Source organism: Meriones unguiculatus, chromosome 12, assembly GCF_030254825.1.
Source record: "Meriones unguiculatus strain TT.TT164.6M chromosome 12, Bangor_MerUng_6.1, whole genome shotgun sequence".
In the NCBI taxonomy this organism is placed as follows: Eukaryota; Metazoa; Chordata; class Mammalia; order Rodentia; family Muridae; genus Meriones; species Meriones unguiculatus.
The window spans coordinates 94,427,703-94,455,232 of record NC_083360.1 but is presented as its reverse complement, the minus strand read 5'-3'; the positions used below and the strand labels follow the sequence as shown (position 1 = coordinate 94,455,232).

The window sequence follows — 27,530 nt, the reverse complement described above, 5'->3', positions numbered from 1 at the left end:
GAAATGGCAGATGCTCCTGGGGAAGATACTGATATGTGTGATCAAAAAACAATCACAAGCTGTGCCCACTGTCCAAGCACAGGACATCACAGGGATTGACTTTCCAATTTATAATACGGGCACTGGTGAAATAAAGCCTTGCCCCTAAAATGGGTATCAAACAGACTTGTGTGGCACGGGTAGTGGCCCATAATAAGAGAAAACTTGCAGACACTTGAACAACTGTTACAAGAGCACCTGGAGGCGCAACATATAGAAGATTCCACCAGCCCATGTAATTCCCCTGCATTTATTGTAAAAAAGAAGTCAGGAAAATGGAAGATGATAACGGATTTAAGAGCAGTGAATAGAGTAATTCAATCAATGGGTCCTTTACAGGCTGGAATTCCTTTACCTTCTTTGTTACCTAGATCATGGCCTATAATAATGATTGGCTTAAAAGACTGTTTGGGAGGGATTTTTTGTTGTTTTTTCATAGTACCCTTGCATGAACAGGACAGAGAAAGGATTGCTTTTTCAGTATCTACTCTGAACAACAGAGGTCTAAAAAATAGATATCATTGGAAGGTGCTTCCATGAGGACTGTTAAATAATACAACTTCATACCAATACTTTGTATGACAACCATTAGAAATAATTCATAGGCAATTTCCTCAGCCTATCATTTATTAATACATGGATGATATTTTGTTGGCTAATTCTGACACTGACATTTTACAGAAAATAATTAAGGAAACACAAAGAATTCTGCCATGTGTGGGTTCACAGATTTGCTACAAAAATACAAACAAACAAACAAAAAAGCAACAAAACTAACAACAACAACAGCAACAACAAAGAGGTGATTCCCTTAGCTATTTGTGTTACAAAATAATTTAACAAAAATTTCAACTAGAAAAGGTACATATCCATAGGGACCAACTGCAAACTCTTAAAGATTTTCAAAACTTAATGGGAGATATTAACTGACTGAGGCCTACAATTGGATTAAATAATTTGTTTCAAACATTACAAGAAGATCCAGATTTAAATAGTCCAAGATGTCTAACAGCTGAAGAAGAAAAAGAGTTAACTCTTATAGAACAAAGACTGTAAGATGCATATGTGCATCAAATTGATCCTAAACTTGATTGTATTTTCGTCATTTTTCCTTCAACTCATTCTTCCACTGGGCTTATTATGCAAAGGGAAGATAGTATTATGGTATGGATTTTCTTAGCACATAAACAAAGCAAAAAAAATTGAAGACGTGTAGAAAAGATTTCTGAAATAATTATAAAAGGTAGAATAAGATTATGCCAATTGTTAGGAACAAACCCAGTCGAACTTGTAGTACCTCTTACTAATGCTTAGATTATGTCATTGTGGGTAATCAACAAAGATGTTCAAAGAGCTTATAGAAAATAATTGAGGGAGATCCAAGATGGCGATGATCAGCATGCACACTATCTGAGAGACAGAGGATTTGAAACTCTGAAATCGGTGAGTGGAGAGGAAACTGAAACTGGAAAATCGACATTGCGGCTTCCTGAAGGAGGAGGGACAACACAGGAGTGGAGAACTTTTTGATTCAGGTCAGATAAGGACTTCTCTGGGAATGGAAAGGGGCACTTTCCTTCTTCGGGCTTCCCTCCCACTCAGAAGAACTGAGCCACAGTGCCAGTGACACAGAACTTACTGCCTGCGAAACAAGACAGCAGAGGCAGGGATACTAGCAACCTCAGCCTCAGCAGCCAGTCTCATCCATCTGGAGCCCGAGATCTGCAGTTTAAACCTGCCGAGGTCGCACGACTGCAAGGGGCCAGCCTTACCGACTCCACAGAGCCTGACTGTACTAGCCGCTCAGTCCCTCAGTGGCTGTGCAGTCACTAAAGTCCAGTGGACCTGCAAAACCGCCCAGGTGCAACAAGCACCAAGCCATGGTAGTGGAGTGGCTCCACAGGGCTTCCCAGCAGGCACCTGGACACCCCAGTTCTGAAGCTGCAACTGGATTCCCATGTACAGTGGCTGCAACACCACTGAGCTGTCTAGTGCACATTTGGCTCAGCAGGTCCAAACCTGCCAATATAGAACAGGAGGAACCCCTGTGCATTACGATTTGACCTGCTAGAGAGTGAGTACACCCCCAAGTGCCTGGAAAGCCCCAGATCCAGGGTGCTTCTAAGCTAGCAGCCAGACATCAGAAATCTCCCACCCACACATACACTGTGGGAAACAGAGGGTTTCATGGGACAAGGAAGCCCCAGCTCTGTGGAGCTACCAGCAGACTTTAAAAATAACTCCTGGGCTCAGTTAGAGATGAATACCAGAGGCCAGTAGGCCACTGAGGTACTCAGGGAATTTGTGCATGCTATCATCACCAGCACTTGTGATAATTTAAGTGCCCACGACCCCTTCAAGGTACCCCTCCCTCACACTGAAGGCCTCTACATTCTCTAGCACACTGTCCCTCAAGGCAAACTTCCACACACAAAAACACGTACATGCTTGCTCGCATTTGTCCTTCTGCGCCCTTGGACTTTCCTCCCAAAGGTACAGCTGAAGCACCAATGCACACACTGAAACCATTGGACCTCTCATCTCCCTGAAGAATTCTCCAGATGCCAGAGAAAGACGGTACCAATCTGAACTGTAGAACCCAAGAACAAAACAGTGAAGGTTATGGTTAAGCAAATGGCCAGAGGTCCGCGAAAGAACATACCCAATAAAAATCAGGAAGTCATGGCTTCGCCAGCAACCCCCAAAATCAATGGATACTACAATTCATTGGAAACAGGAAAATGACCTTAAAGATATGCTTATGCAATTATTAGAGTCACATAAAGAGGAAACAAACAAATCTTTCAGAGAAATAGCCATGCAAATACAGACAGTTGAAGAGAAAAGGAACAAATCTCTCAAAGAATTGGCCTCCCAGGTGGAGGCAAAGAAAGAGCACCTGAACAAAGTTCTCAAAGAAACACAGGCAGATATAGCCAAACAGAGGGACATGTAGAGGCAAAATTAGTGGCAGATAGAGAAGAAACAAATAAAAAAATAGAGGACATCATACAAAGACATGAAGCCACATTCAAACAGATGAAGGAAATGGTGCAAGACATAAAAACAGAATTAGAATCAATAAAGAAAACACAAACAGAGAAAACCCTGGAGTTGGAGAACTTAGAGAAAAGATCAGGAACCACAAAAGTAAGCATTACCAACAGAATACAAGAGATGGAAGAGAGAATCTCTGGTGCTGAAAATATGCTTGCAGAAATTGATACTTCTCTCAAAGAAAAAGTAAAATCAGAAAAGTCCCAAACACAAAACATCCAAGATGCCATGAAAAGTCAAAATCTAAGAATAATAGGAATTGATGAAAAAGAAGACTCTAGTCTCCAAGGTCCAGAAAATATCTTCAAGAAAATCTTAGAAGAAAATTTCCCCAACTTTAAGAGATGTCCAAAAATATTCAAGAGGCCTACAGAACACCAAACACACTTGACCAGAAAAGAAACTCCTCACATCACATCATTGTGGAAAAACTAAATATACAGAACAAAGAAAAGGTATTAAAAGCAACAAGGAAAGAAGGCCAAATAACATATAAAGGTAGAACTATCAGAATCACACTGGACTTCTCACCAGAAACTATGAAAGCCAGAAGGGCCTGGGCAAATGGCATGCAGACTTTAAGGGACCACAGATGCCAACCCAGACTACTATACCCAGCAAAGCTTTCAATCAACATAGATGGAGAAAACAAAATATTCCATGAGAAAACTAAATTTAAGCAATTTCTACACAGCAAACCAGCCCTACAGAAGATACTAGAAGGAAAACTCCAATCCAATGAAAACAACTATACCCAAGAAAATATAGGATACAAATAATGTTCCTACAAAAATTAAAAGAAAACAAGCAATGTATCACAGTAAGACCACCAACTCCACAATAAAAGGAACTAACATTCATTGGTCACTATTATCTATCAACATCAATGGACTCAACTCTCCAATAAAAAAAAACACAGACTAACAGAATGGGTGCGGAAACAGAATCCAACATTCTGCTGCATCCAAGAAACATACCTCTGCAACAAAGATAAACACTTCCTCAGAGTAAAGGGCTGGAAAAATGTTTTCAAAGCAAATGGACCCAGAAAACAAGCTGGGGTAGCTATCCTAATATCTAATAAAATAGACTTTCAACCAAAATTAATCAAAAATGATGAGAAGGGGCACTACATTCTTATCAAAGAAAAAATTTATCAAGAGGACATCACAATTCTGAACATCTATGCCCCAAATACAAGAGTGCCTACATTCATAAAGGAAACATTATTAAAACTCAAATCACACATCAATCCCAACACCTTAACAGTGGGAGACTTCAACATCCCACTGTCACCAAGGGACAGATCATCTAGACAGAAGCAAGATAGGGAAATAAAGGCACTTACAGAGGCCCTAATTCAAATGGACCTAATAGATGTCTACAGAACTTTTCATCCAAACTCAAAAGAGTATAAATTCTTTTCAGCACCTCATGGAACCTTCTCCAAAATGGACCATATAGTTGGTCACAAAGCAAGCCTCAATAGATACAAGAAGATTGATATAATCCCCTGTATTCTATCTGACCACCATGGACTAAATCTGGACCTTACCAACAACAGAAATGACATAAAGCCTATACACACATGGAAACTGGACAACTTGCTGCTCAGTGTCAGCTGGGTTAAGGAAGAAATAAAGAAAGAAATTAAAGACTTCCTAGAATTCAATGAACACGAAGGTACAACATACCCTAATTTATGGGACACAATGAAAGCAATACTCAGAGGAAAAATCATAGCACTAAGTGCCTTCAAGAAGAAATTTGTAACATCTCATACAAGCAACATAATGGCCCAACTGAAAGCCCTGGGGGGTGGAGAAGCAGATATACCCAGGAATAATCAAAATTAGGGCTGAAATCAATCAATTAGAAACAAATAAATCTTTTCAAAGAATCAATGAAACCAAGACCTGGTTCTTTGAGAAAATCAACAAGATAGACAAGCCCTTAGCCAAACTAAAAGACAAAAGAAACTATCCAAATCAGCAAAATCAGAAATGAAAAGGGGGATGTAACTACAGACACTGAGGAAATCCAAACAATCATTAGGTTGTACTACAAAGGCCTATATGCCTCAATATTTGAAAATCTAAAAGAAATGGACAATTTTCTTAATAGATTCCATCTACCCAAATTAAGTCAAGCTCAAGTAGAAAGACTGAATAGCCCTATATGCCCCAAGGAAATTGAAGTAGTCATCAACAGTCTCCCCTCCAAAAAAAGCCCTGGGCCAGATGGTTTCAGCGCAGAATTCTACCAGACCTTCAAAGAAGTGCTAACTCTAATTCTCTTCAAACTATTTCACAAAATAGAAACAGAAGGAACATTACCAAACTCATTCTATGAAGCCACAGGCACCTTGATACATAAACCACACAAATACCCAACAAAAAAAGAAAAAAAGAGAACTTCAGCCTTATGAACATTGATGCAAAAATGCTCAATAAAATACTTGCAAACCGAATCTAAGAACATATAAAATACATCATTCACCATGACCAAGTAGGCTTCATCCCAAGCATGCAAGGATAGTTCAATATATGGAAATCCATCAATGTAATCCACCACATAAACAAACTGAAGGAGAAAAAACAAAACAAAACATGATCATCTCCTTAGATGCCGAAAAAGCATTTGACAAAGTCCAACATCCATTCATGTTTAAAGTCTTGGAGAGATCAGGAATACAAGGCACATACCTTAACATAGTAAAGGCAATATACAGCAAGCCTACAGTCAACATCAAACTCAATGGAGAGAAACTTAAATCAATGGTATATACTCACTTATACAGACCTATTAGATAGGATAAACATACTAAAATATGTACACCTAAAGAAGATAAACAAGAAAGAGGACCCAGAGTCAGATGACCAATCCCCACATAGAAAGACAAATAGGATGTACATGGGAAGTACGAGAAAACAAGTAACAGGACAGAAGCCTACCACAGAGGGCCTCTGAAAAACTCCACCTAGCAATGTATCAAAGCAGAAGTGGAGACTCATAACCAAATATTTGGCAGAGTGCAGGGAATCATATGAAAAAAGGGAGAGTTAATATGGTCGGGAAAGGATAGGAGCTCCACAAGGACAAAATATATCAGTGTATGGGGGGTCCTCTATGAGACTGTTTCTGCAACCAAGAACCATGTATGAATATAACCTAGAATCCTGCTTGTATGCAGCCCATGGTAGCTCAGTAACCAAGTGGGTTTCCTAGTAAGGCGAACAGGAACTATTTCTGACATGAACTCAATGACTGGCTCCTTAACCTCCCCCCACTCCTGAGGGAGTAACAGTCTTGCTAGGCTACAGAGGAGGACATGGCAGCCAGTCCTGAAGATACCTGATAAGCTAGGGTCAGATGGACTTGGAAAGGGGGCGGGGAGAAGATGAGGAAGGGAGGGTGGGATTGGGAGGGAATGAGGGAGGAGTCTACTGCTGGGATACAAGGTAAACAACCTGTGATTAATATAAAAAATTAAAATTAATAAAAAAAGAAAATACTTGAAAGCAATTAATAACAAATATCCAAAAAGGAAATGTATACAGTTTATAAAAATAATTAATTGGATACTTCTACATATCGTAAAGAGAACACCAATCCCAGAGGCACCAACATTCTATACTAATGCAAATAAGATGGGAATAGCAGGTTTTAATTCAGACAATATAAGCAAAGTGATCAAAAGCCCATGTTCCTCATTGCAAAAATCAGAAGTGTATGCAACCCTTATGGGATTATTAGACTTTCCTGACTGTCTTAATATAATTACTAATTTTTAAATGCTGAAATAGTTGTTTTGCATATAGAGACTGCTGAATTTGCTCCTGACAACTAAGAATTAGCTTCATTATTTATGCAATTACAACAGGCCACCAGAAGTAGAAAGTATCCAATATATATATATATATATCATATTCTACCTCATACAGGTTTGCCAGTTTCACTGACACAAGGAAATGAGGAAATTGACCAATAGGAGATGTGCTAGAAGCCTCAACATTTCATGACAAACATCATGTTAATAGGAAAGGTTTAAGGGAAAAAATACTCTATCACTTGACAATAAGACAAATAAATAATTTAAAAAATATCCTCTGTGTTCTCTTTATAACCAAACTTTATTACCTGCTGGAATTAACCTTAACATAGGCATCATGCTCTGAAAATTGCTGTCGAGTGGCAAAAACATCTTTTGAGTACCCTAAGAAAACTGAGATAATTGTCCAAGTCTTGAGACAGCTAATTTTATCTTTTTTGTTTTTGTCCAGTTTCTGTGGTGTCTGTTCAGTCTTTGTGCCGTTTATCCGGTGTTTGTGTTGTCTGTTCAGTCTCTATGTTGTCCACTTTTTGGGGCAGTCTTTTGAAGTTGATTTGCATGTAAATTTTTGAGAAATAGTATTTGAGGCAGTTTGTGAGACTGAATGGCTTGGGTTATTTGCTTTGTGAAGACATTCATGTCTCAGCTGATACGAGGTTTTCCTTGGTCAGAACTAATCTTTATAAGTTTTGTTCATAACCATATCTTTTCGTTCCCTGTAGCTTCATAAGCGTAGCCATGTCCCCATTTCCAAACCATTGCAGGTTGCCATTCTAATGACAATACATCCTTATAGTGTATTGGTTGACCCAGTACCTCAGTTTTTTCTATAAATGAGTGTCTCTCAATTGCTGTTCTTTCTTTTTCACCAACGAAGCATTATTTAGCCTGTCCCATGGGGTCTTTACTCTTCCTTTGTGTTTAATAAGCATCTCTTTTATAACACAGTTGGCTCTTTCTATAACTGCTTATGCTGGAGGATTGTGTGGTATACAGTAATGTGCTTTGTATTATAATATGCAAAAAATTTCTTCATCTTATTGGATACATACGTGGGAGCATTATCAGCTTTAATTCGTACAGGTATCCCCATAATTGCCATTATTTCCAAAAAGTGTTTAATCACACAGTCAGCCATTTCAGAACTTAAAGCAGTTGCCCATTGGGTCTCCAGTGTGTCACACAGACGGCCCCACCCATGGTTTCTCTTCTTCTCTGCTGGCCCTCTGTGCACCCTGCTCTCTCCCAAGTCTGGTCTCCACTCTCATTTCTTTCTGCAATCCTCTTGAAAATTTAAATGACAGATGCCTCATACCCATTAGAATGGCTGAAACTCAGAAAACTAATGGAACCAAAATGTGAAGGAAATGTCATCATCATGCATTGCTGATAGGGACATCACAATGACAGTTACCAGTTACCAAAGAAGTGTTTGGCAGTCTCTACATCACAGATACATTAATCACATGACTCAGAAAGGCCACTTTCAGTTATTTATCCTCACGGTCATGCTGGTAATCCTAGCTGTCAAAACCGAATGTCCAGGGCCTGGAAAGATGGCTCAGCAGTTAAGAGTGTTAGCTGGTTTTCCAGAGGACCTGAGTTCAGTTCACAACACTCATGTTAGATAATAATAAAAATAAATCCTAAAAAAATCCAAATGTCCCAAAAAAGGTGAACAGATAAAGTGATGATAGTGTTCAATGAAATTCTTACTACCTGACAATAAAAAATAATCACGGTGGTTTAAATATTCTCCTAAGTGATTCAAAACTGATATTGGAACATGTATCTTCTTACTTATTCTTCCAGATTTTTTTCCAATTTGCTCTGTTTTTTAATGATGCTGCCTTACTGTTTCCTTTCCACATCTTCTAGTCTTAGCAAAAATGACCTCTTTTCCATTTATCTCAAGGAACAGTGCTATGTCTCCTTCCTCCAAACACACCTTCATTTTTACCACTATGTTGTGAAATTATGTGTCACTTTGTTTATTAATTTCTTATTGCTCACTAGATAATTTCAAATATTATAAACATCTTTCTCAGGTACTCATTCCTTGTGTCTAGTATTAATTTACAGACATATTTAAATTTCTAACCTACCAGTATTTTCTGTCAAGACTTTTTCTCTTATCTAAAAGTTTCAATACTCACAGAGGTCCATTAAGCTTTTAATTATAGTTTCCTAATATTTTCAAGGTTTTTTTTCTTTTTACTTTAACTCTGTTGAGACAGTGGGTAATAGTTGCATATGCTTATTACTTAAAATTAATTTAAAGTAAAATTATAATCAATTATTTTTACCATATTTTTATAACTTATTTTATTTTAAGAAATGTTATGTTTAAAATTAGATACATTTTGGGCAATTTGGGTAAAATTAAGCAGTAAGTGCTCCCAGCCCGGAGGTATATAGCTTTCCCCTCAGCACCTTCAGTGAGACAAACACTTGTTAATTTGCATACAGTGACAATATATGAGCATCACCCCAAGTCCACAGCATCCACCATGGTACCTGACAAAAAAATAATAACGTGTGTACTGTTAGGGGTTGGTCTGATGCTTGTATTTTGCTGTAAATTTCTGGCCCTCAAGATCTGGTTACTGCCTTAATAAACCTATCTTTGTTGTGTAAACCTGCCTAAGACATTATACCTGATTGGTTGATTAAAGGCCTAAAACCTAGTAGGGCAGATGGGATAGGCATGGCTAAGGTTCCAGGGCTTTGGGTTCAAGAGAATCATGAGAAGCAGATGGACAGGAAGAGAGGAGGACCCCATGCTGGGTCAGCATGGAGAAAAAACCATGTGGTCCAGGAGGAAGGACTCCAAGGATAGCATGGATGGAAAAAAACACCAAGATGAAAAATATAAATCAGTATCTTGGGATTATGCATGGAAGGTAGCCCAGATAGGAACGGTTAAGGCAGATGGCATTGGATGGGGGCTGGGAGATGGCTGGTGAGGTTATTGAGACAGTGTAGGTAAAATATCTGCCAAGCCCAAGGTAAATAAGGCAATTATGAAATCTAACCGGTGTCTGTGTCTTATTAATTGTGATAGAGGGTTAAACAATACCACTGTGATAATCACAGGGCAAATAATAAACATTATATAGCCCAACACCCATTTTATTTACACAACAGTGTGCCTTGATGCACACAGGAGGGTTTTATTGCCTTAGGGAACCTTCGTAGTCTTGACTGTCCACCAGCCTTGCTTCTGACCCCAGGGCCACTACCAATTGTTTGACTGTCCCCATAGTTTAATATAGAATGTCAGGCAACTGGCATTTGCAGCTTTTACACCTTGACTTTTTATGTACTATTATATTTTTAAGTTCCTCCAGGTCTTTCCATAGTTTGGCAAGTATTTTTTCAGCACGGCATACCCTTTTCTACCTCCTCCCCAGGAGGGCATTTCAGTTACTTCCAAGAATGAATCATCTTACAGGCTTTTTATGTGGACATAAGTATTCAACTCATTTAAGTGGAAGGAACATGATTATTTAATATCATGGGAGGATATTTTTATGTTCCTAAGAAATGGAGAAAAGTACCATCTCAGATGTCCACACTGCTTTGTTATCTGCTGTTCCTCTACATTTGTTGTAGTAACTGGTTTTGTCCCAGCCACATCTCAAGACATGGTATGATATTGGGGAGAATATTTCTATCACATTGGAAAGTGCTTTTGGACATGCTTCTTTGCTCAAACTATAGAGAGAAGAAATGGAGCCCCATGCAGCTATCTTTCTGCACATATCCATCTCTTCTCCCTGGACTGCCATAGTACTTTATCTACATTTGCTTAGGCACTCACTTCCTGCTCAGCCACTTGCTCAATGTGTGTCCATTAGCAAATGATTTAACTTTTCTGGTTCTCAGTTTCTTTATCCTAATTACTCATTAATCTGGTGCAAGGATTAAATCAGGTAAGCAAGGTAAGACAAATTGAAACATTCATCATATTAAATCTTCATTTGTAAACTCTTGTGGGTTAAGAATCTGTCTTTACTAACTTTGACTTCAGTACTAAGCCCCTCCCAGAAAGCAAAGGTTAGTATTCTCTTTACCCGATCTGGATTTGTGTAACCCAACAGTAGATTTGCTGCTTTTATATCGCTGTGAACATATTCGTTTTCATGTATATATTCCAGTACATCCAGCTGTGAAAAGAAATAGGTAAGAGTAGTATCAATGTTTTACACTAGAAAAATACGATTTGCTTCCACACTCAATAAAGAAATGTATCTCACACTGCTTATTATTCTAAAATATTACAATTCCTGGTTGCTCATCCCATAAAAGGTTGAATAAAATCTTCAAACATCAAGTATTTTACTTGAATCTCTGAGGGTGGCAAACTAAGATTTAACAATACTTATTCTAATGGTCAGATCAAAACGTACAAAGGGGAATGGGATGATTAGCCAGTCTCAATTGACAAGGTGAGAAAATCTAGACTCACATGCAAGATGAGCCTCTGGGAATACCTGTAGGAAATATTTTGAGTGGACTAACATTGATGGGAATATTTGCCCACCATGGGTGGAACCATTTCCTGGAATGAGATTCTGTACTGTATAAAAAGAAGAAAGAGAGCTGAGGGTAGCCACCCACCACTCTCTGTTTCTTGGCTGTGGATTCAGCATGATCAGTTTCCACTATGAAGGACTATAACTTCACACTATAAAACAACGTAAATGCTTTTTCCTTTCACTTGCTTTTGCCAGGGTATTCTATCACAGTAACTAAAAAAGCAACTGAGACTGGGAATAAAGAGCATAAAAACTACAGGAAAATAGTCAAGGCAACTATGGAAAAATAGTCATATAGTTTATTCACCAATTGTGATTCAAATATTGAAGACCTCAGAACAAAATATTATGCCTTTGATCATTATCTTGTGCAATAACAGAAAACTCTTAGCCATCATTATAGCCCTGGTACCTTGAATGTTAAGTTCGTGCATTTGTGTATGTATGTGCTTGTATGTGTATGTGTGTGTGTGTAGACACAAACATTTGAGAAAAAGGTTCCATAAGCATTTACTAGGTGAGTGGACAGATGAATAGATGAATGGAGAAATTAACTATTATCACATCACAACCTGGCATAAGTTGTTTCATTCTAATTATGATTGGGGATAGGGAAGACTCAAGCAACCCACATATAAATAAGATGAAAACGTGGTATTATCAGCAAATTAATGTATGCATGGTTCATTTACGAGTGCATTGCTTCACAGTTAAGAAAGAATATATGAATATGTGTGTAATTCATTGGCAAAATTAATTGTTGCCACCACCCCACTTATACTTAAAATATTTTAAATCAAACCATACCATATTGACTGCAAAAAAAATAGTCTATTTGGCCATAATTTGCAGTCAAAAATATAACAGACAACAGAAAGGCTATTCTTACAGCCATACAAGCTTGTTCTGACACGGGAAACCAAGCTGTGAGAGAAAACTGAGTGTATCAGCAATAGTCAACCACAGCACAACCTGTCATCTGAAGAGTCCCTGGTTATCAGTTCTACCAAAATACTTTCTATACTCTATAACTCACATTCCTAGGCAAAAATCCTATTTTCTCCTAATTTCATAAAAAGCAAAATGAAGCAAGTAACCTGGAGATGAAGCATTTTCAGAGATCCATACCAAACTCACCATCCTGATTCCAAGTTGTAGGACAGTTGACTTTTTAAACGTGCCATTCTGGTCTAAGTGCTTCTGCAAATCCATCCCCAGTCTTTCCATGACCATGAATCTGTAACTGTAAGGAGATACAAAAAAGGAAAGACCTTCCTGAAATAATAATACTAAAATTATCTCGTAAAGAACTTGAATGGAGAACAAGCTTCCCACCTAGCAAGGTGGACGCAGTCCAAGCTGCCGGAGAAGATACCAGCAAGCGGCCATCCTCCCCGGAGCAGCTAGTGTTTCCTTCGCTGTGCTTCCCTTAGCGTTTGAGACAATGCAGAGAATGGTGTTTCAAACTCTCGTCTGGTTGCTCAAGATGGTGCTAATTTCTCAGTACATATTAATCCCCATCACCCCGACCATGCGTCCTAAAAATGTCACTACCATACAGACAATGGTAACACTTCTTTAGCTTACAAAATTATATTTTACTCATTTAGGCAGGTATCTATGTGTCTATGCAAGAGTATGTGTGTGTGCAGGCATCGGGGATGGAAGAGGTTGCCTGTCCCTCAGTGAAGCTGGAGGTGTCTGTGGGACGCCCACCTGGCTTGTTCTGTGGGCGCGGGCATCTGAACTTGGTCACTAATAGGTGTGCAGCAGTGCTTAGAGTGGTCCCATCCATCTCTCCATCCCACGCGTCTTTTTTTAAGTTCACATCTTTCTCTTCTGTGCAGTAGTCCCTTTTCTATTTCCCCTTTTCTAGCACACCAGCCCACATTCTACATTTGCTATTGGAGAAATATACAAACGGCCCTTTGGGAGGTTTTGTTCTACAAAAGTGTGATGTTATCATGGAAGTTTTAGCTATCCCTTTTATGAAGTCACCATGCATAGTAATAGATTTCTTCATGGCACTTTCGTGTCATATTTTGCCTTATTTATCCTCCTCTCCCACTGCCCTCCCTAGTCACCCCTCGGCCTTCCTGCTAGTTCTCTTTCTCCTCAAGCATCCTCCCTCCTGCTTTCATGTCACACATACTCAATTATCTTATCTCTTTTTCTCCCTCCTGCTTTTTGTGATGTCTTCCTCACCTCTCATACGCCCCTCTTTACATACACATACACACACACACACACACACACACACACACACACACTCGGCATACACCACGTAATATATGAGGTATCTGGGTTTCTCAGATGGGATCATACATAAAGAGCTTATTTAGGTCTGGCATAGCTTATTAGTTTATTTCACTTAATGAATATTTTCCAGCTCTATCCATTTTCTTATGAATGTCATGATTTCATTTTTCTTATGGCCGAATAAAATTCTATTGTATATCACATTTTCTGTATCCATCTATTGACTGGGCATCTAAGCTGATTCCATCCCCACATATTGCAAACAGTGCATAATAAACATGAATATGTAAATATTTCTATATGTTGACTAAAATTCCATCAAACAAATCCCCAGGAGTGACATTGCTGGGTCATATGTTCATACTCTGCTTGCAGTTTTTTGAGAAACAGCCATATAATTTGTATATTGACCTCACTAGTTTACATACTACCACCAGTGTGTAAGAATTCCTCTTTCTCAACACACTTGCCAGGAGCTGTCATTTGTGTTGTTTGCTTTTAATGAGAGCTATTCCTGACATGTAATCTCAAAATAGTTTTTCCTTTAAGATTCGTTTTTGCTTACCTATATTTGAATGTGTTTCTGTGCAAGTGTATTCATCATGTGTACAGATGCTTGCAGAGGGCAGAAAACGAAGTCAGCTTTCATGGAGCTAGAGTTTTGGCAGTAATGAGCCACCCAGTGGGTACTAGGAAGTGAAATTCAGTCTTCCACAAGAGTAGCAAGCACTTGTAACCATGGAGTCATCTCTCCAGCCTGTTTAACTAGTTTTCATTTGTATTCCCTGATAGCTGAGAACATTAAACATTGTTTCAAATTGGCCATTTTTATTTCTTCCTTTTAAAAACCATTCATTATGTTCATTAGTCTATACACTGAGTGATTTCATACTTTTGCTGTTTAATCTCTGCAGATGTCAATATATTCCACATAATAATCCTTTATCTGATGAAGAGTTGGCAAAGGAGTTTCTTAGTACAAAGGTTGTCTCTTCACTAAGATGATTCCTTTGCTGTGTAGTCATTGTGTAATTTCCTAAAACCCATAGCGTAGGGCATTTGAATTTTGTCTCCAGTTGGTGGCGCTGTTTGGGAGAGGTGTAAGTGATGCAGCCTTGGTGGAGGAAGTATGTCACTGGGGAAAGGCTTTGAGGAAAAAAGGCCCCACTCTCTCCGATGCTTTGTGCATATGGCTCAACATGTAAGCTAAGCTAAGTGTCCTGCTCCACTCCTGCTGTCATGCCTTCCTGCAATCATGGACTCTAGCCCTCTGGAACCATAACTGAAAATTTATCTATAAGTTGCCCTGGGAATAGTGTTTTATCACAGCAACAGAAAGAAGCTACTGCGACTCTTAGGAATGTCTGCCTGGGTTGTTGTAGTCCTTGCCTATGCTTCTGTCTTGGAGTATTTTACCTACGGTTTACTCCGTCACTGTCAGGGTATTTTGTCTTAAATTACGAGGTCTTAACATGTTTTGAATTGATTTTTTATGCACAATGACAGATACAACAATTCTCAACCTATGGCTTGCAACCCCTTGAGGGTCTCAAACAACCCTTTCACAGGGCTCACATAGCAGATATCTTGCATATCAAATATTTGCATTATGATTCATAACAGTAGCAAAATAACAATTACAAAGCAGCAATGAAGATACTTTTAAGGTTGAGGTTAGTACATCATGAGGAACTGTGTTAAAGGGTTACAACGTTAGAAAGGCTAAGGCCCACTGGATAAGAATCTGCTGTTATTCTTCTGCAAGTGTGGATAGCCAGCATTCCCAAAACCAGCGATGAACTGGTGTTCTCCCACTGTGTCTTTTTGACATCAGGAGGTTAGGGAGTTTATCGATGTGGGGTCGCTTCTGGGCCTCTGTTCTAGTCTATGGGTAGCAAGCCTCTCTATGTGCCACACTTTTCATTACCACTGATCATGGTACAATTGAGATCAAGTGTTCTGTTACCACCAGCACTAATCTTTCGACTGAGAATTGCTTTGGTTGTTTGGGTATTTTTGTAGTCACGTGGATTTTAGAACTTTTGTTTCTGGTAGTTCTAATTCTCAAGACATACTTGAATTTTGATGGGGACTCTACTGAACTTATAGATCATATTTAGTGACATAATCATTTCTACTACATTAATTCTGGCATTACGCACACATGCAAGCTAGTCCATCTTTTAGTGTCTCCTTCCATTTTTTTCCCTCAGTCCCTGGCCATTTTCACTGTAGTGGTATTTCCCCTCCACAAGTAGCCATATATATATATATTAGGTATTTAAATGAGACCCTCTCTCCTGACCCCCCTTTTTTTTTTTTGGAGCATGTAAGCTACTAGCTGTTCAGTAGGTTCTCCAGGTTCACAACAGGATTGTTAAGCCCTACAACGATGCTGAAGTGCTGATCAGACCTACGAGTTTTCTGGTGGAGACTTTTGTCTCTTAAACACAGAATCAAGCAGCCTTTAACTAGGGATGGCTTGAATTTTTGTTTTTCCTTTTATATCTTTCTCTCTTTTTCAAATCTTAATTTTAATAAGAGCAGGGAGTGGAGACCCTTGTCTTTCTGAATTTAAAAGAAAATGTTTTCAGTTTACCCTAATTTGTATGTTGACAGTTATGATTCATTTTTTTTTATGTTGCTATCTATTTATTTTCTTTAGGGCGTTTATCATGAAGGGATGCTGAATGTTGTCAAAGGCATTGTGGACACTGATTAAGATGATCATGTGATTGACAATTACAGAGTCCCTAGAGTGTATTTAAATGTGTGTTAACTTACTGATGTCTGTATGTTGAACCAAACATACATCCTTGGGATAAAACCAAGTTGGTTTTACATCATAGTGTATGATCTCTCTAATGTGTTCTTGAATTTCATTGAGAATTTTCATACCTATACTTGAAGAAATTGGTTAATATTTATTCTTTTTGTTATATCCTTTCCAGTCTCATTTATTAGAGTATGATGGCTTCACAGAATTTTAAAGAGTGTCCATCTCTATTTTAGGAGATCGAGTACTGTTTTTTTCTCTCCCTTCCTGATCCTCTCTTTCAGGTTTACATGCTTTCCATTAAACAACAGGTAGAACTGAAAAATCAGTTCTGGAATTTTCTATTTTGTTTTTGCTTCTTCAATGATTCTATTATCTTTTTTAAAAAACAAAAAAGAAAAGTAAATTTCAGGAGCGGGAGAGGTGGCTTAGCAATTAAGAACACAGAATGCTCATCCAGGGAACCCAAGTTTAGTTCCCTGCACCCACATGGCAGCTCACAATCATCCATAACTCCACTCCCGGGATTTAACACCCTTGCCTGGCCTCCCAATGCATGTGATAGAGTGTATACACACACAAACACACACACACACACACACACACACACACACGATTTTCAATTTCCCTAATGATGCTTGATGTATTGTTCCATTTGTTAAGACATAATGTTCCTGTTTATCTCCTCTAATATTGGTTTGGAATCTACCTTATCAAGCATAAAAATAATTTCAGCAGCTGCTACCATCTTCCACACTTTCTAGACTGATGTCCTTCCACTGGCTCTCAATTCTGGATGTCTTTACCAGTGAGGCAGTGAGGAGTGTTTCTTGGAGATGAAAAGTTGCTCAGTCTTGTATTTTTAATCTAGTCAGTCTATATCTTTTTTCTTCTTAATAATCTGAGGAGATCTGATAGACTAGGATCAGAAGGAAGCAAAGGAAGACCTCCCCTATCAGTGGACTTGGGGAGGGGCATGCATGGCTAATGGGGATGGAAGGTGGGATTGGGAGAGGAGGAGGGAGAGGTTTATGTGGGATACAAAGTGAATAAAGTGTAATTGATAAAAATTAAAATAAAAAATTGTAAAAAAAATACTAATTAAACATAGAATAAAAATGTTCAGTACAGAGAAAAAAAATAATCTGAGCTAATTTGTGTGTAAAACTGTTACTGAGTCGTGCTTCTGATTTCCTGCAATTTTTCCTGGTGGTTTCTCTGTTGTTGTTATTATTAGTAGAGATTAGTATGGCAAACCTATATTGGACTTGGCAAACCTATATTGGAATTTCTTCACAGTTCTCCCCTATTCATTTACTACATTAATGAAATTTATTCTTTCCTTGGGGCCAAGAATACCTTTGTGCCCCTCCTGTATGTGTAATGTTCCTGTAGGTCTTCTATAGTGCTGACTTGTTGGTCATAGATTTCCTTGTTTTTTGTTGTTGTTGTTGTCTTGAAATGTCTTATATTGTAAAGATAGATTACATGAATATGGTGATATTGTTTAGAAGTTATTTACATTAAGGATTTTCTATTTACTTTAATCATAAAACATACTGTATCATACCTTCTTAAATTTCAGGAAAACTGTTAAGAAGTCTGTTGTTATTCAGATGTGTTTGCCTTTGAAGATGCATTGAGATCTTTCCCTTTATAGCCTACAATACAGCTTTTCTCTATGTTTGACATTTTGACTATAAGGTGATATGGTTCCCTAGTCCTGCATATATGCAATTCAAAATATCTATTTGGCTGGCAACTTCCTATTTTAGATGATAGATAGATAGATAGATAGATAGATAGATAGATAGATAGATAGAGATAGATTTTTTTTATTGTAACTTCATCACGTAGATTCTCTATGCTTTTGGTTCTTTCTACCATGCCATCCATGGCTTCTTAGGTTTGAGCTCTTGATTCTATCCCAAAGTCCTTGGAAATTCCTTCCTTCCTTCCTTCCTTCCTTCCTTCCTTCCTTCCTTCCTTCCTTCCTTCTTTCCTTTCTCCCCCACATCCCTCCCTTCCTTCCTTTATTTCCTCCATTGAGTTTGAGTGGCACATTTTCTTGACTTGCCCCATCCCTGGTATTCTTTCTTCTGGTTGCTTGCCTTTTTTGATGTTTATGTGATTCACCAAGTTTTTTGTTTTCAACAATTTTTTTCTATTTTATTGCTGTATTTTCCTTTCCTGTTATTATGTCATCTGCATTACTGATTTTCTCCCCTCTATTACCTGGGCCTTTCCAGGTTCTGGTTGACTTTGTTTGTTTATGTCTTCTATGAAGTCATTGGCCATTTTTACTAAAAACAAAACAAAAAGACATTTGAACTCTCCATGAGGCTTTATTTTAGTGTGTTTGAATTCAATAATCAAAAAGTTATGATCTTCAGAAGTCACCTAATGTTTATCATGTTTTTACGATATTATTTGTACATATGTTAGTTTGCATATCTCTTCTGGTTTTATTGGGTAACTTTTTATTGAAATTCTCATTCTTTAGAGATAAACTCCGAAAACCATAGAGAAAGAAAATAAACTGAGCTAACAACACAGTGTCAAACTCTAAGACAGAAACTACACTTGAAATCAATTAAAGGTACTGAATGTATCACTGAGGACCACAAAACAGAAAATGTCAAAACTAATGTCCAATGTTCCATGAAGTTTACAAGTTTACATATGTTCCATGAATATATATAAAATGAAAAATAAAACTATACTTTAAATATTATCCAATAAGAATATAAGTGTTAAAAAGATGATTAAAAAATAAGATTGCCAAACAACGAAAAGTGTGTATACACACACACACACACACACACACTAGATTCTATATAATACATACATACATACATATATATGTAATATATATATTAGATTCCCTGCACTCTGCCCAAATACTGGCTATGAGTCTCAACATCTCCTTCGATACCCTGCTGGGTAGAGTCTTTCAGAGGCCCAGAAGGGGGCAACAGAAAGACCTGAAAGGGACTGTAGTTCTACAAGAAGAGAAACAGAACAAAAAAATCTGGGCCCAAGGGTCTTTTCTGAGACTGATGCTCCAACCAAGGACCATACATCTCCATGTATGTAAACTAGAACCTTTGCACAGATGTAGCCCATGGCAGCTCAGGGTCCAAGTGGGTTTCTTAGTAAGGGAAACAGGGACTGTCTCTGACATGAACTGATTGGCCTGCTCTTTGATCACCTCCCCGTGAGCAGGGGGCAGCCCTACCATGTCACAGAGGAAGACAATGTGGCCAGTCCTGATGATACCTGATAGACTAGGGTCAGATGGAAGGGAAGGAGGACCTCCCCTATCAGTGGACTAGGGTAGGGGCTTGGGAGGAGAAGAGGGAGGGAGGGATTGGCAGGGGACAGGGAGGGGGCTACAGCTGGGATACAGAGGGAATAAATTATAATAAATAAAAAATAGGTATGTATAAAAAACTAGAAGTATGAGCAGAAATTTTTTAAAATGTAATACTCTTCAATACAATAAAACTGGAGCAGGAGAGATGACTTGATAGTTAAGACTTCTGGTCTTCCAGAAGACTTGAGTTTGGCTCCTAGCGCCCATGCTGGACAGCCCCCACCTCCAGCTCCAGGGGCTCTGCTGCCCTCTGCTGGTTGTGGCAAGTGGGTAGTTACACATTCACTATAGCACATCCACACCAGACCCACACACAGCACATAGACACTTAAAATACAGTGAAGTACAGATGCTGCGGAAAGTGTTCAGCTATAACAAAAGATGAAACATTAGAGCTTCTATCTGAGGCTTCACACACTTGGAACTGCTATTTATATAGAGGGGAATTATCTCTCCCTCTTTGCCTCTCCTTTTTTCTCCTTTCTTCCCCCCCCCCCCATTTTCTATGGGGGAAAACAGCGTTTTTTCCTTATAACATGCAGGTAGCTCATTGCAAAGACACCTTATGCTTGTCAATGACTGCATGAGTGACGGTTGAAAGCACATCCTACCCTGGTAGGACCTAAGATGACTGCAGCCTGGCAGATGCCAGATTACATTCTCCTGGGAGACCAGAACCTAGAACCAAGCATACTAGCCAACACGGGCTTTTGAGTAGTTCGTTACCCGGCCAGATAGATAGATAGATAGATAGATAGATAGATAGATAGATAGATAGATAGATAGATAGATAGATAGATAGATAAAATCACGGAGGAAGGCTATTTGGTGATAATTGATTATATAAATTTGATAGAATTTTAATGTTTTTTACCTTTTTCCTTTGAAATCAGTCAGACCAAATCCATAAAATACAGGAACTCCCAAGTAATCAAGCTTTCTCTGTCCTATCCACTTGTGGACTGCAAAGAAAATTTTACAAGAGACAAGATTTTACAAGATTTAGAAAGGCATTTTTACCTTTGTATAGATGTTAAAATTCAATTATCTAACCAAAAGTGTCAATTCTAGGAAATTAAACGTTTTTAATTCTAGGAAAATAAAAAGTTTTTTTAAAAATAGGTATACCTATGCCATGGTTTCAAACTTTTTGTTACCACTAAAATTTACACAAAATACCTGTTTTTAAACTAAATTAGTAGAACCATAAAAGACATAGTCTTGCAAAGTACATTGTTATTACTCGTACATATTCTTATTCCTGAAAAAAAATCATTTCATCACATGCTAGCTACGCTTCTGACACACGCTGACTACAAAGAGTGAGTGCTTCTCCCATTTCAAAGTCTAAGACCAAGTTAGTCCACAAAATACAAATTGAGCAGAAAAGGTGCCTGACTGTGACATTGCTGTAGAATAACTGTTTTGAATAAATTTAGTTTACAAAAAAAATCATAATTGAATTGTTTAATCCAGTTAAACAATCAGGTAGTTTAATCACTGTTTTCCCTTCTCTGCCATACGTGTTCCATGCTTAAGACAGCTTTCCTGATAAAACAATCAAACTTAATGGATTCTATTTGTCACTCTGACACAGCTGAAGCAGGTGGCGGTGACTATAGTCATAGTGCTGAGAAGCTTTATTAAGAAAGCAAAGTTAATTACTCAGGCCAGATCCATCATTCTTTCTCCCAAACAAGATATACAGGACCTTGACCACACTAGCCATTATGACTCCTACCAACTTCTGTAATGTTTCACTTAGTGCTTAGAAAATTCTTCATTGTTCGTCATCTCTGCTTATGGTCATTTCACATTCACATCTTCAACCGGTAGTTCTTATTCATGATATCTAACTGCAAAGAACTTCCCAACATTCACCTTTCCAATGTTCTCTTAACTGTCTGAGCATTTAGTCATTTCTAAACACTTTAACCCACCTCACAACCATTCCTTTTGTGTCTATATGTTTACATATATGTGTGCATATATATGCACATATAATCCACCTACTTTAGTTTTTCCACTACACTCTTTCTATCTAAATATATCTTTATGAAATAAATAATTTCATTCTGCAATGTTTTGTGCTTAGAGAACTCTTGATAATTCCACAAGTCAGCATGTTATGTAAAGTAGTAGAAAAAAATCTTTGACTAATTTTAACCCATTATGTATGCCATATCAAGATGTGTACACCATCTGTCTTGATTTTATATGTTATAAGAGTTAAGTATATCACTTTATAACAAAATTGCTTATGGAAAAGAATTTTTCAGAAGTCCAAAAAACACCTAAACGTTAACACTCATTAAGCAAAGTGTATACATGGCAGTAGCTGCTCAGCCAATTTTACTTACTATATTCTCTTTTTGCAGCTCTCTGATAAAATTTAAGCTCTGAAAATAATGGGCCATTTTCTTGATATTCCTATGAAAGAAAAATAATAATTTTACTAGGAAGAATTATCCTAAAGATAAAACAAATTGTATTTCAACTGTGAAAATATAAGGTTCCACATGCAAAATATGTAATAGTTATAGAATTCTTCTCATCAAATATAGGCACCAGATTTCCACTACAAAAAACAGCACTAAATAAACTTGAACAGTCTCAGTTTAGACAACATATTGTACTACTATCCTAGTATAGTCTTGGGCTTGAAAGAAGTCTTCTGCGCAGATCTTATTAAAAGCACCAAGAACTGTGTACATACATAAGCACGTGGCTGGATAACAGCGCATCCTTCAGGACAGGCACACTGGAAAACACCGCGGGGCCCCTCCCATGACTCCTGTACTGTTTACTGCATCTTATCCATTCTGCTATTCCCAGGGGACATGAACAGAAGTGGAACTGCCTAGGATTTTAAGGTCCTTACTCTCTAAAAGAGCGAAGGAAAGAATGTAGGAGGATAAATCAGATGCAGGACAGAAGACAATACAGCACAAGGGCTCTCCAGTCTTAACATGCTAATGATGTGTAAGTGTAATATTTGGTTTATTACTCTGTAACTACAGAAATTAAGATGAGAAGTATTTTTTTCCAAGAGTAAAGCAGAATGAAAGTTGATACAGGAATATAAATGTAAAAACAACACTTACCACTTTTATTACATGCCTTGCGTCTTTGTTTGGTTTATTTGTGGGGAAAGCTGCAGACAAATTGGAAAATAATAGTTGAAAAATAACAGTTATCCCAAATCACTGAATATCTACCAAATCATAGAGAGAGAGAACCAGATCATCCACAAAGCCTCTTAATACTGTGGAACTATCTCAGGTTTACAAAATGTGCTACTAAAGCTGAGGCGAAGGAACAAATTTTCTCACTAAGAAAAACATACTGCAGTCTAATACTCCTATCTGTCTGACACAAAACACACTACCTATCATATTCTGTATTCACATGCTCAGACACAGGAAATGAACAGATAATAGTAATCACATGATCCAAGTGTAGGAGAATGTAAGACAACTAAAAGAGATGAGCTTGAGCATGTTGATGGTTCCCGGAGATACAAATCTTACATCCATGCCAGGGTGGGCTTCTCCTTAATCCAGCTGCTCAAATTGCTCATGCTCTTTTAAAGACCCCTCACCCACTCTCCTGTAAGGAATCCCTCAACCATGCTCCTATTAAGTAACCCCAATTAAAAAAAAATCATTGTCTGTTGAACTAGTTTTACGTGGGATCGTTCCTTCTGTCTGTCCCTAACATCGTAACCCCAGGAAGCGACACGGAATATGTGATGTGTAAACACTACCCAACAAAACCAAAGATAAGCTAGAGCAGAGAAATTGTAATGCAGATAATATATGCAACTAATACTGAGCTGCCTGTGGGTGGAATGCCAGAAGAGGCAATCCTGATACGGCTGCCTCTCCCATGCAGCATGGGATGGTGTGAATTCTCCCTGTAATAACAATTACATGTTCCTGCTCTGTTTGGTTAGACATGCATGCGAGCCTGGACAAGCTAAGCTCTGAGTCCTCAGAGGAGCTCCAGGGTTGGTGTCTTTCTTAATAGGCTATCCCATGCCTACTTGATGAATGGGGTTGTCCCATGCCCCAACTACCAACTGGCCTAAGAATATAGCTTAAGCCTTTGAAAGCAGAGTGTATGGCAGGGGTTCTCAGCCAAATAATACTGTCAGTTGTATTGACTCTGTGGTGAGCATGAAGACAACTGAGGCTGACCTGTCTGCCCAGAAAGAACTGGTCTAAATGACAAAATATAAACAAACAAACAAACAAAACAACCATTAGGGTGCTACCCTCTACATTAACCTTTAATGTGACAGGAAAGGGGTAGTGATAGGATGAGATTGAGGTATTAAGTTTAAGTGTTGAGAGTACAAGACTATGGAGTCCTTCTTGGGATTTCAAAAACTTGAACTCCTGGGGATAGTCAGTGAGAAGGAAGAGAGAGATAGAAAACAAGTAAGAGAAAACATTCTTCAGGTCCCTCATCTATACAGAGAAAAGGAAAATCCATGATTCTGCATCCAGATGGGGGTCTTAACCATGGCCACGTACAAGAAGCACTAGTCTTCACAGATATGCTTCACCTGAACTATGTGACAGGGCAGACATTACAGTAGAGAATGAGGTGCCTCTCCCCACGCCTGGCCCGTGAGATGGAACAGAGGGTGGATGAGGTCAGTCTGAGTAATATGGGAAAAGAAAAGAAACATGAAATTACTCATCCCTTCTTGTATAACCAGAGGTAGTACGTGCAAAATCAGTCCCTGGTGGACCAGTTTATATGAGGAAGCCATTAGCTATTTGTTTATCACTGGCTGAAGCTCCCATGAGCATCACTAACTGAAATCTCAGATAATGACAAATGGTCCTCGGGGAATTGGGCATGTGAGAGGTGAGGCTTGCTGCCTCAGTCACTGAGCTCATGGAACAATGTTAACAGGAGAGTTGGGGAAGACGCCGATCCAGTGGGGACCTGGGGGCTGGTGATGGGCTTTGCTGAACCTTGTGGTAAGAAGTGATCCTAAGGAAATCAGAAGGCTCTGCACAGCACAGGGTAGGCAAGCGTGTAAATAAATCATGGTGCTAAAGCACTGTCCAGGCTACTCACAGAAGGTGAGACACCACTTATGCCAAGCAGAGTTCTTAGGAAGAAAACCTGACAGGAAACCAAACTCTGTCCTAGGAAGCTTCCAGAAATTTGGGCAAGACGGGCTGGAGGACGAGTGGTTAGGGCAGTGAGTTAGGAGCCTGTCACAGTCAAGGAGTCATGTCAGCAGTAGCCGCACCACCCCAGAGCACATCCCTACCCTCTACCCACCCTTGACTTTCCGCTGGGCCAAACAGTAGAGGCTGATCCTGCTGCACCCGTCAGTAGAGAGAGGCACAGCGGGTTGGCAGAGGATCCAGGATGAAACCCTAGAAGAGCTCACAGAGTGACAGTGAACCACAAGAAGCTGGATATACTAGCGCCTTTCTTATATGAAACTGTGATCAAGGTTGCTCTTTTGAGGACACACCTGATAGAACTTAGGGTGTGTCTTCATGCTTTATTGCATCTTACAACTTTTAAAAACATATCTCCCATGCTGCTGACTCACAGGCACCCAGAGCGTTTAGCTGGAATGGATAACAGAGGGCCTTGAGAGAATCTTTTGCCTCCATTCAAAAGTTTCACTGAAGATTGAAAGACTAACTGCTAAATATCTTAAAGATTTAGAAAAGCATCGAGAAGAACTGTTAAAAGAGCATTAAAGATTCTACTCAGAGGTAGGAAAAGGCACTCCTTAGTGCTTTTAATCTTTTTTATATATTCCTGAATTTTGTTTCCAGGTATTTTATTGAGCATTTTTGCATCTATACTCATAGGGAGATTGGGCTGTAAGCCTCTTTCTTCGTGGGACCTTTTTGTATGTTGTTTTAGTATAGGGTAATTGTGGCCTTCTTTTTATAAGGAAATAATTAGGAAATGCTCTTTCTGTTTCAATTTTTTGGAATAGTTTGAGGGGTATTGGTGTTAATTCTTCCTTGAAAGTCTGGTAGATTCTGCATTGAATCCATTTGGCCCTAAACTGTTTTTGATTGAGTTTTAATGACTGTTTCTATTTCACTATGGGTTAAGGGTCTGTTTAGATTGCTTAGCTTATCTATACTTAACTTTGCTGGGTGGTATATTTCAAGAAAGTTATCCGCTTCTTTTAGGTTTTCCAATTTGGTGAAGTGCAGAATTTTAGTATGCTTTTCTGATTGCATTTATTTTGTGTCTATTGTTATATCTCTAATTTTACCATCTTGGATCTTTTCACTCCATCTTTCAGTTAATTTGGCTAAGAGTTTATCATCAGTCTTACTGACTTTTCTTAATCAACTCTCTTACGTTGTTTCTTCATATTTTATTTCAATTTTATTGATCTCAGTCATGAGTTTGATTATTTTTTGCTATCTACTCTCTCTGTATTTTTTTTGTCATACAGCTTTCATGTGTGCTGTTAAGCTACTAATGTTTTCTCTTCATGTTTTTATAGGCAGTTAGTGCTATGACTTTGTCTTTTAGAACTCCCTTTGTTGCTTCCCTAAGTTTCTATATGTGTGCATTCATTTTCATTCAGTTCTAAAAAAAAAAATTAATTTCTGTCTTGAGCCATTCTTCACTCAGTAGTGAGTCATTCAGCTTCCATGACTTTCTAAACTTCCTGTTGTTGCTTATATCCAGTTTCAATCTGTGGTGATCAGATATGATGCAGGCTGTCATTTCAGTTTTCATGTATCTGTTGAGACTTTCTTTGTGTCCAAGAATGTGGCCAGTTTTGAGAAAGCTCCATGAGCTGTGGAGAAGAAAGTATATTCTTTTGTGTTTGGGTGAAATGTTCTGTAAATATCTGCTAGGTGTGTTTAATATGAGGTCAGTCTCTATTCAGCTTCTGTATGGATGGCCTGTGTACTGGTGGGAATAGGTTACTGAAGTCACCCGCTATGAGTGTGTGAGGATCCGGGTGTGGTTTTAGTTATAGTAGTATTTCTTTCATGAAGTTGGGTGGACTGTGCTTGGTGCTGAAGTGTTTACACTGCATTATCGTCTTGGTGGATTTGTCTTTGTTTTTGTTTGTTTGTTTTTGTTTTTGATGAGTGGGTAGTATTCTTCCCTCTCTTTTGACTAGTTTTGGTTTAAAATCTATTATGTCAGCTATTAGAATGGCTGCATCAGCTTGCTGTTTAAGATCAGTTTGCTTGGAATATCTTTTTCCATCTATTTTTTTTACCTGAGGTGATGTCTATCTCTGATGCTAAGGTATGCTTCTTGGATGCAGCGGAAGGATTGATCCTGTTTTCAAATCTAGTCTGTTAGTCTGTATCTTATTATAGGAGGTTGAGACCACTGACGTTGAGAGTTATCATTGAGCAGTGTTTGTTGATTTCTGTTATTTTGTTTTTATAGTGTGGGCTTTACCGGCAGCACACCATTTGCACTTGCTAGTCTGTGACGATTTATTCCTCCTGGTTTCTTGGGTGTGGTTAACATTCTCTGACCGAAGGTCTCCTTCTGGCACCTTCTCTAGAGCTGGATATGCAGACAAATACTGCTTAAATTGGTTATTGTTGTGGAATGTCTTTTTTCTCCATCAATTGTAACAAAGTTTTGTTTAGTATGATATTCTGGGCTGCCATC

The 27,530-nt window shown here is 38.5% G+C and overlaps 1 protein-coding gene across 2 annotated transcripts in view; it reads right to left on the bottom strand.

Annotated features, from left to right (window-relative positions):
- Nucleotides 1-27,530, bottom strand: part of Vrk2 (VRK serine/threonine kinase 2) — a 113,408-nt gene that overhangs the window by 47,786 nt on the left and 38,092 nt on the right. Inside the window, exons 3-7 of one of the 2 annotated variants that reach the window (XM_060365132.1) lie at nt 22,985-23,034; nt 22,241-22,310; nt 20,755-20,842; nt 12,598-12,712; nt 11,005-11,097 (exon numbers count right to left, since the gene is read on the bottom strand). In XM_060365132.1, coding sequence (XP_060221115.1) covers nt 11,005-11,097; nt 12,598-12,712; nt 20,755-20,842; nt 22,241-22,310; nt 22,985-23,034 — 416 coding nt within the window. The remainder of the gene's footprint in view (nt 1-11,004; nt 11,098-12,597; nt 12,713-20,754; nt 20,843-22,240; nt 22,311-22,984; nt 23,035-27,530) is intronic. The other variant, XM_060365133.1, reaches the window with a different exon arrangement.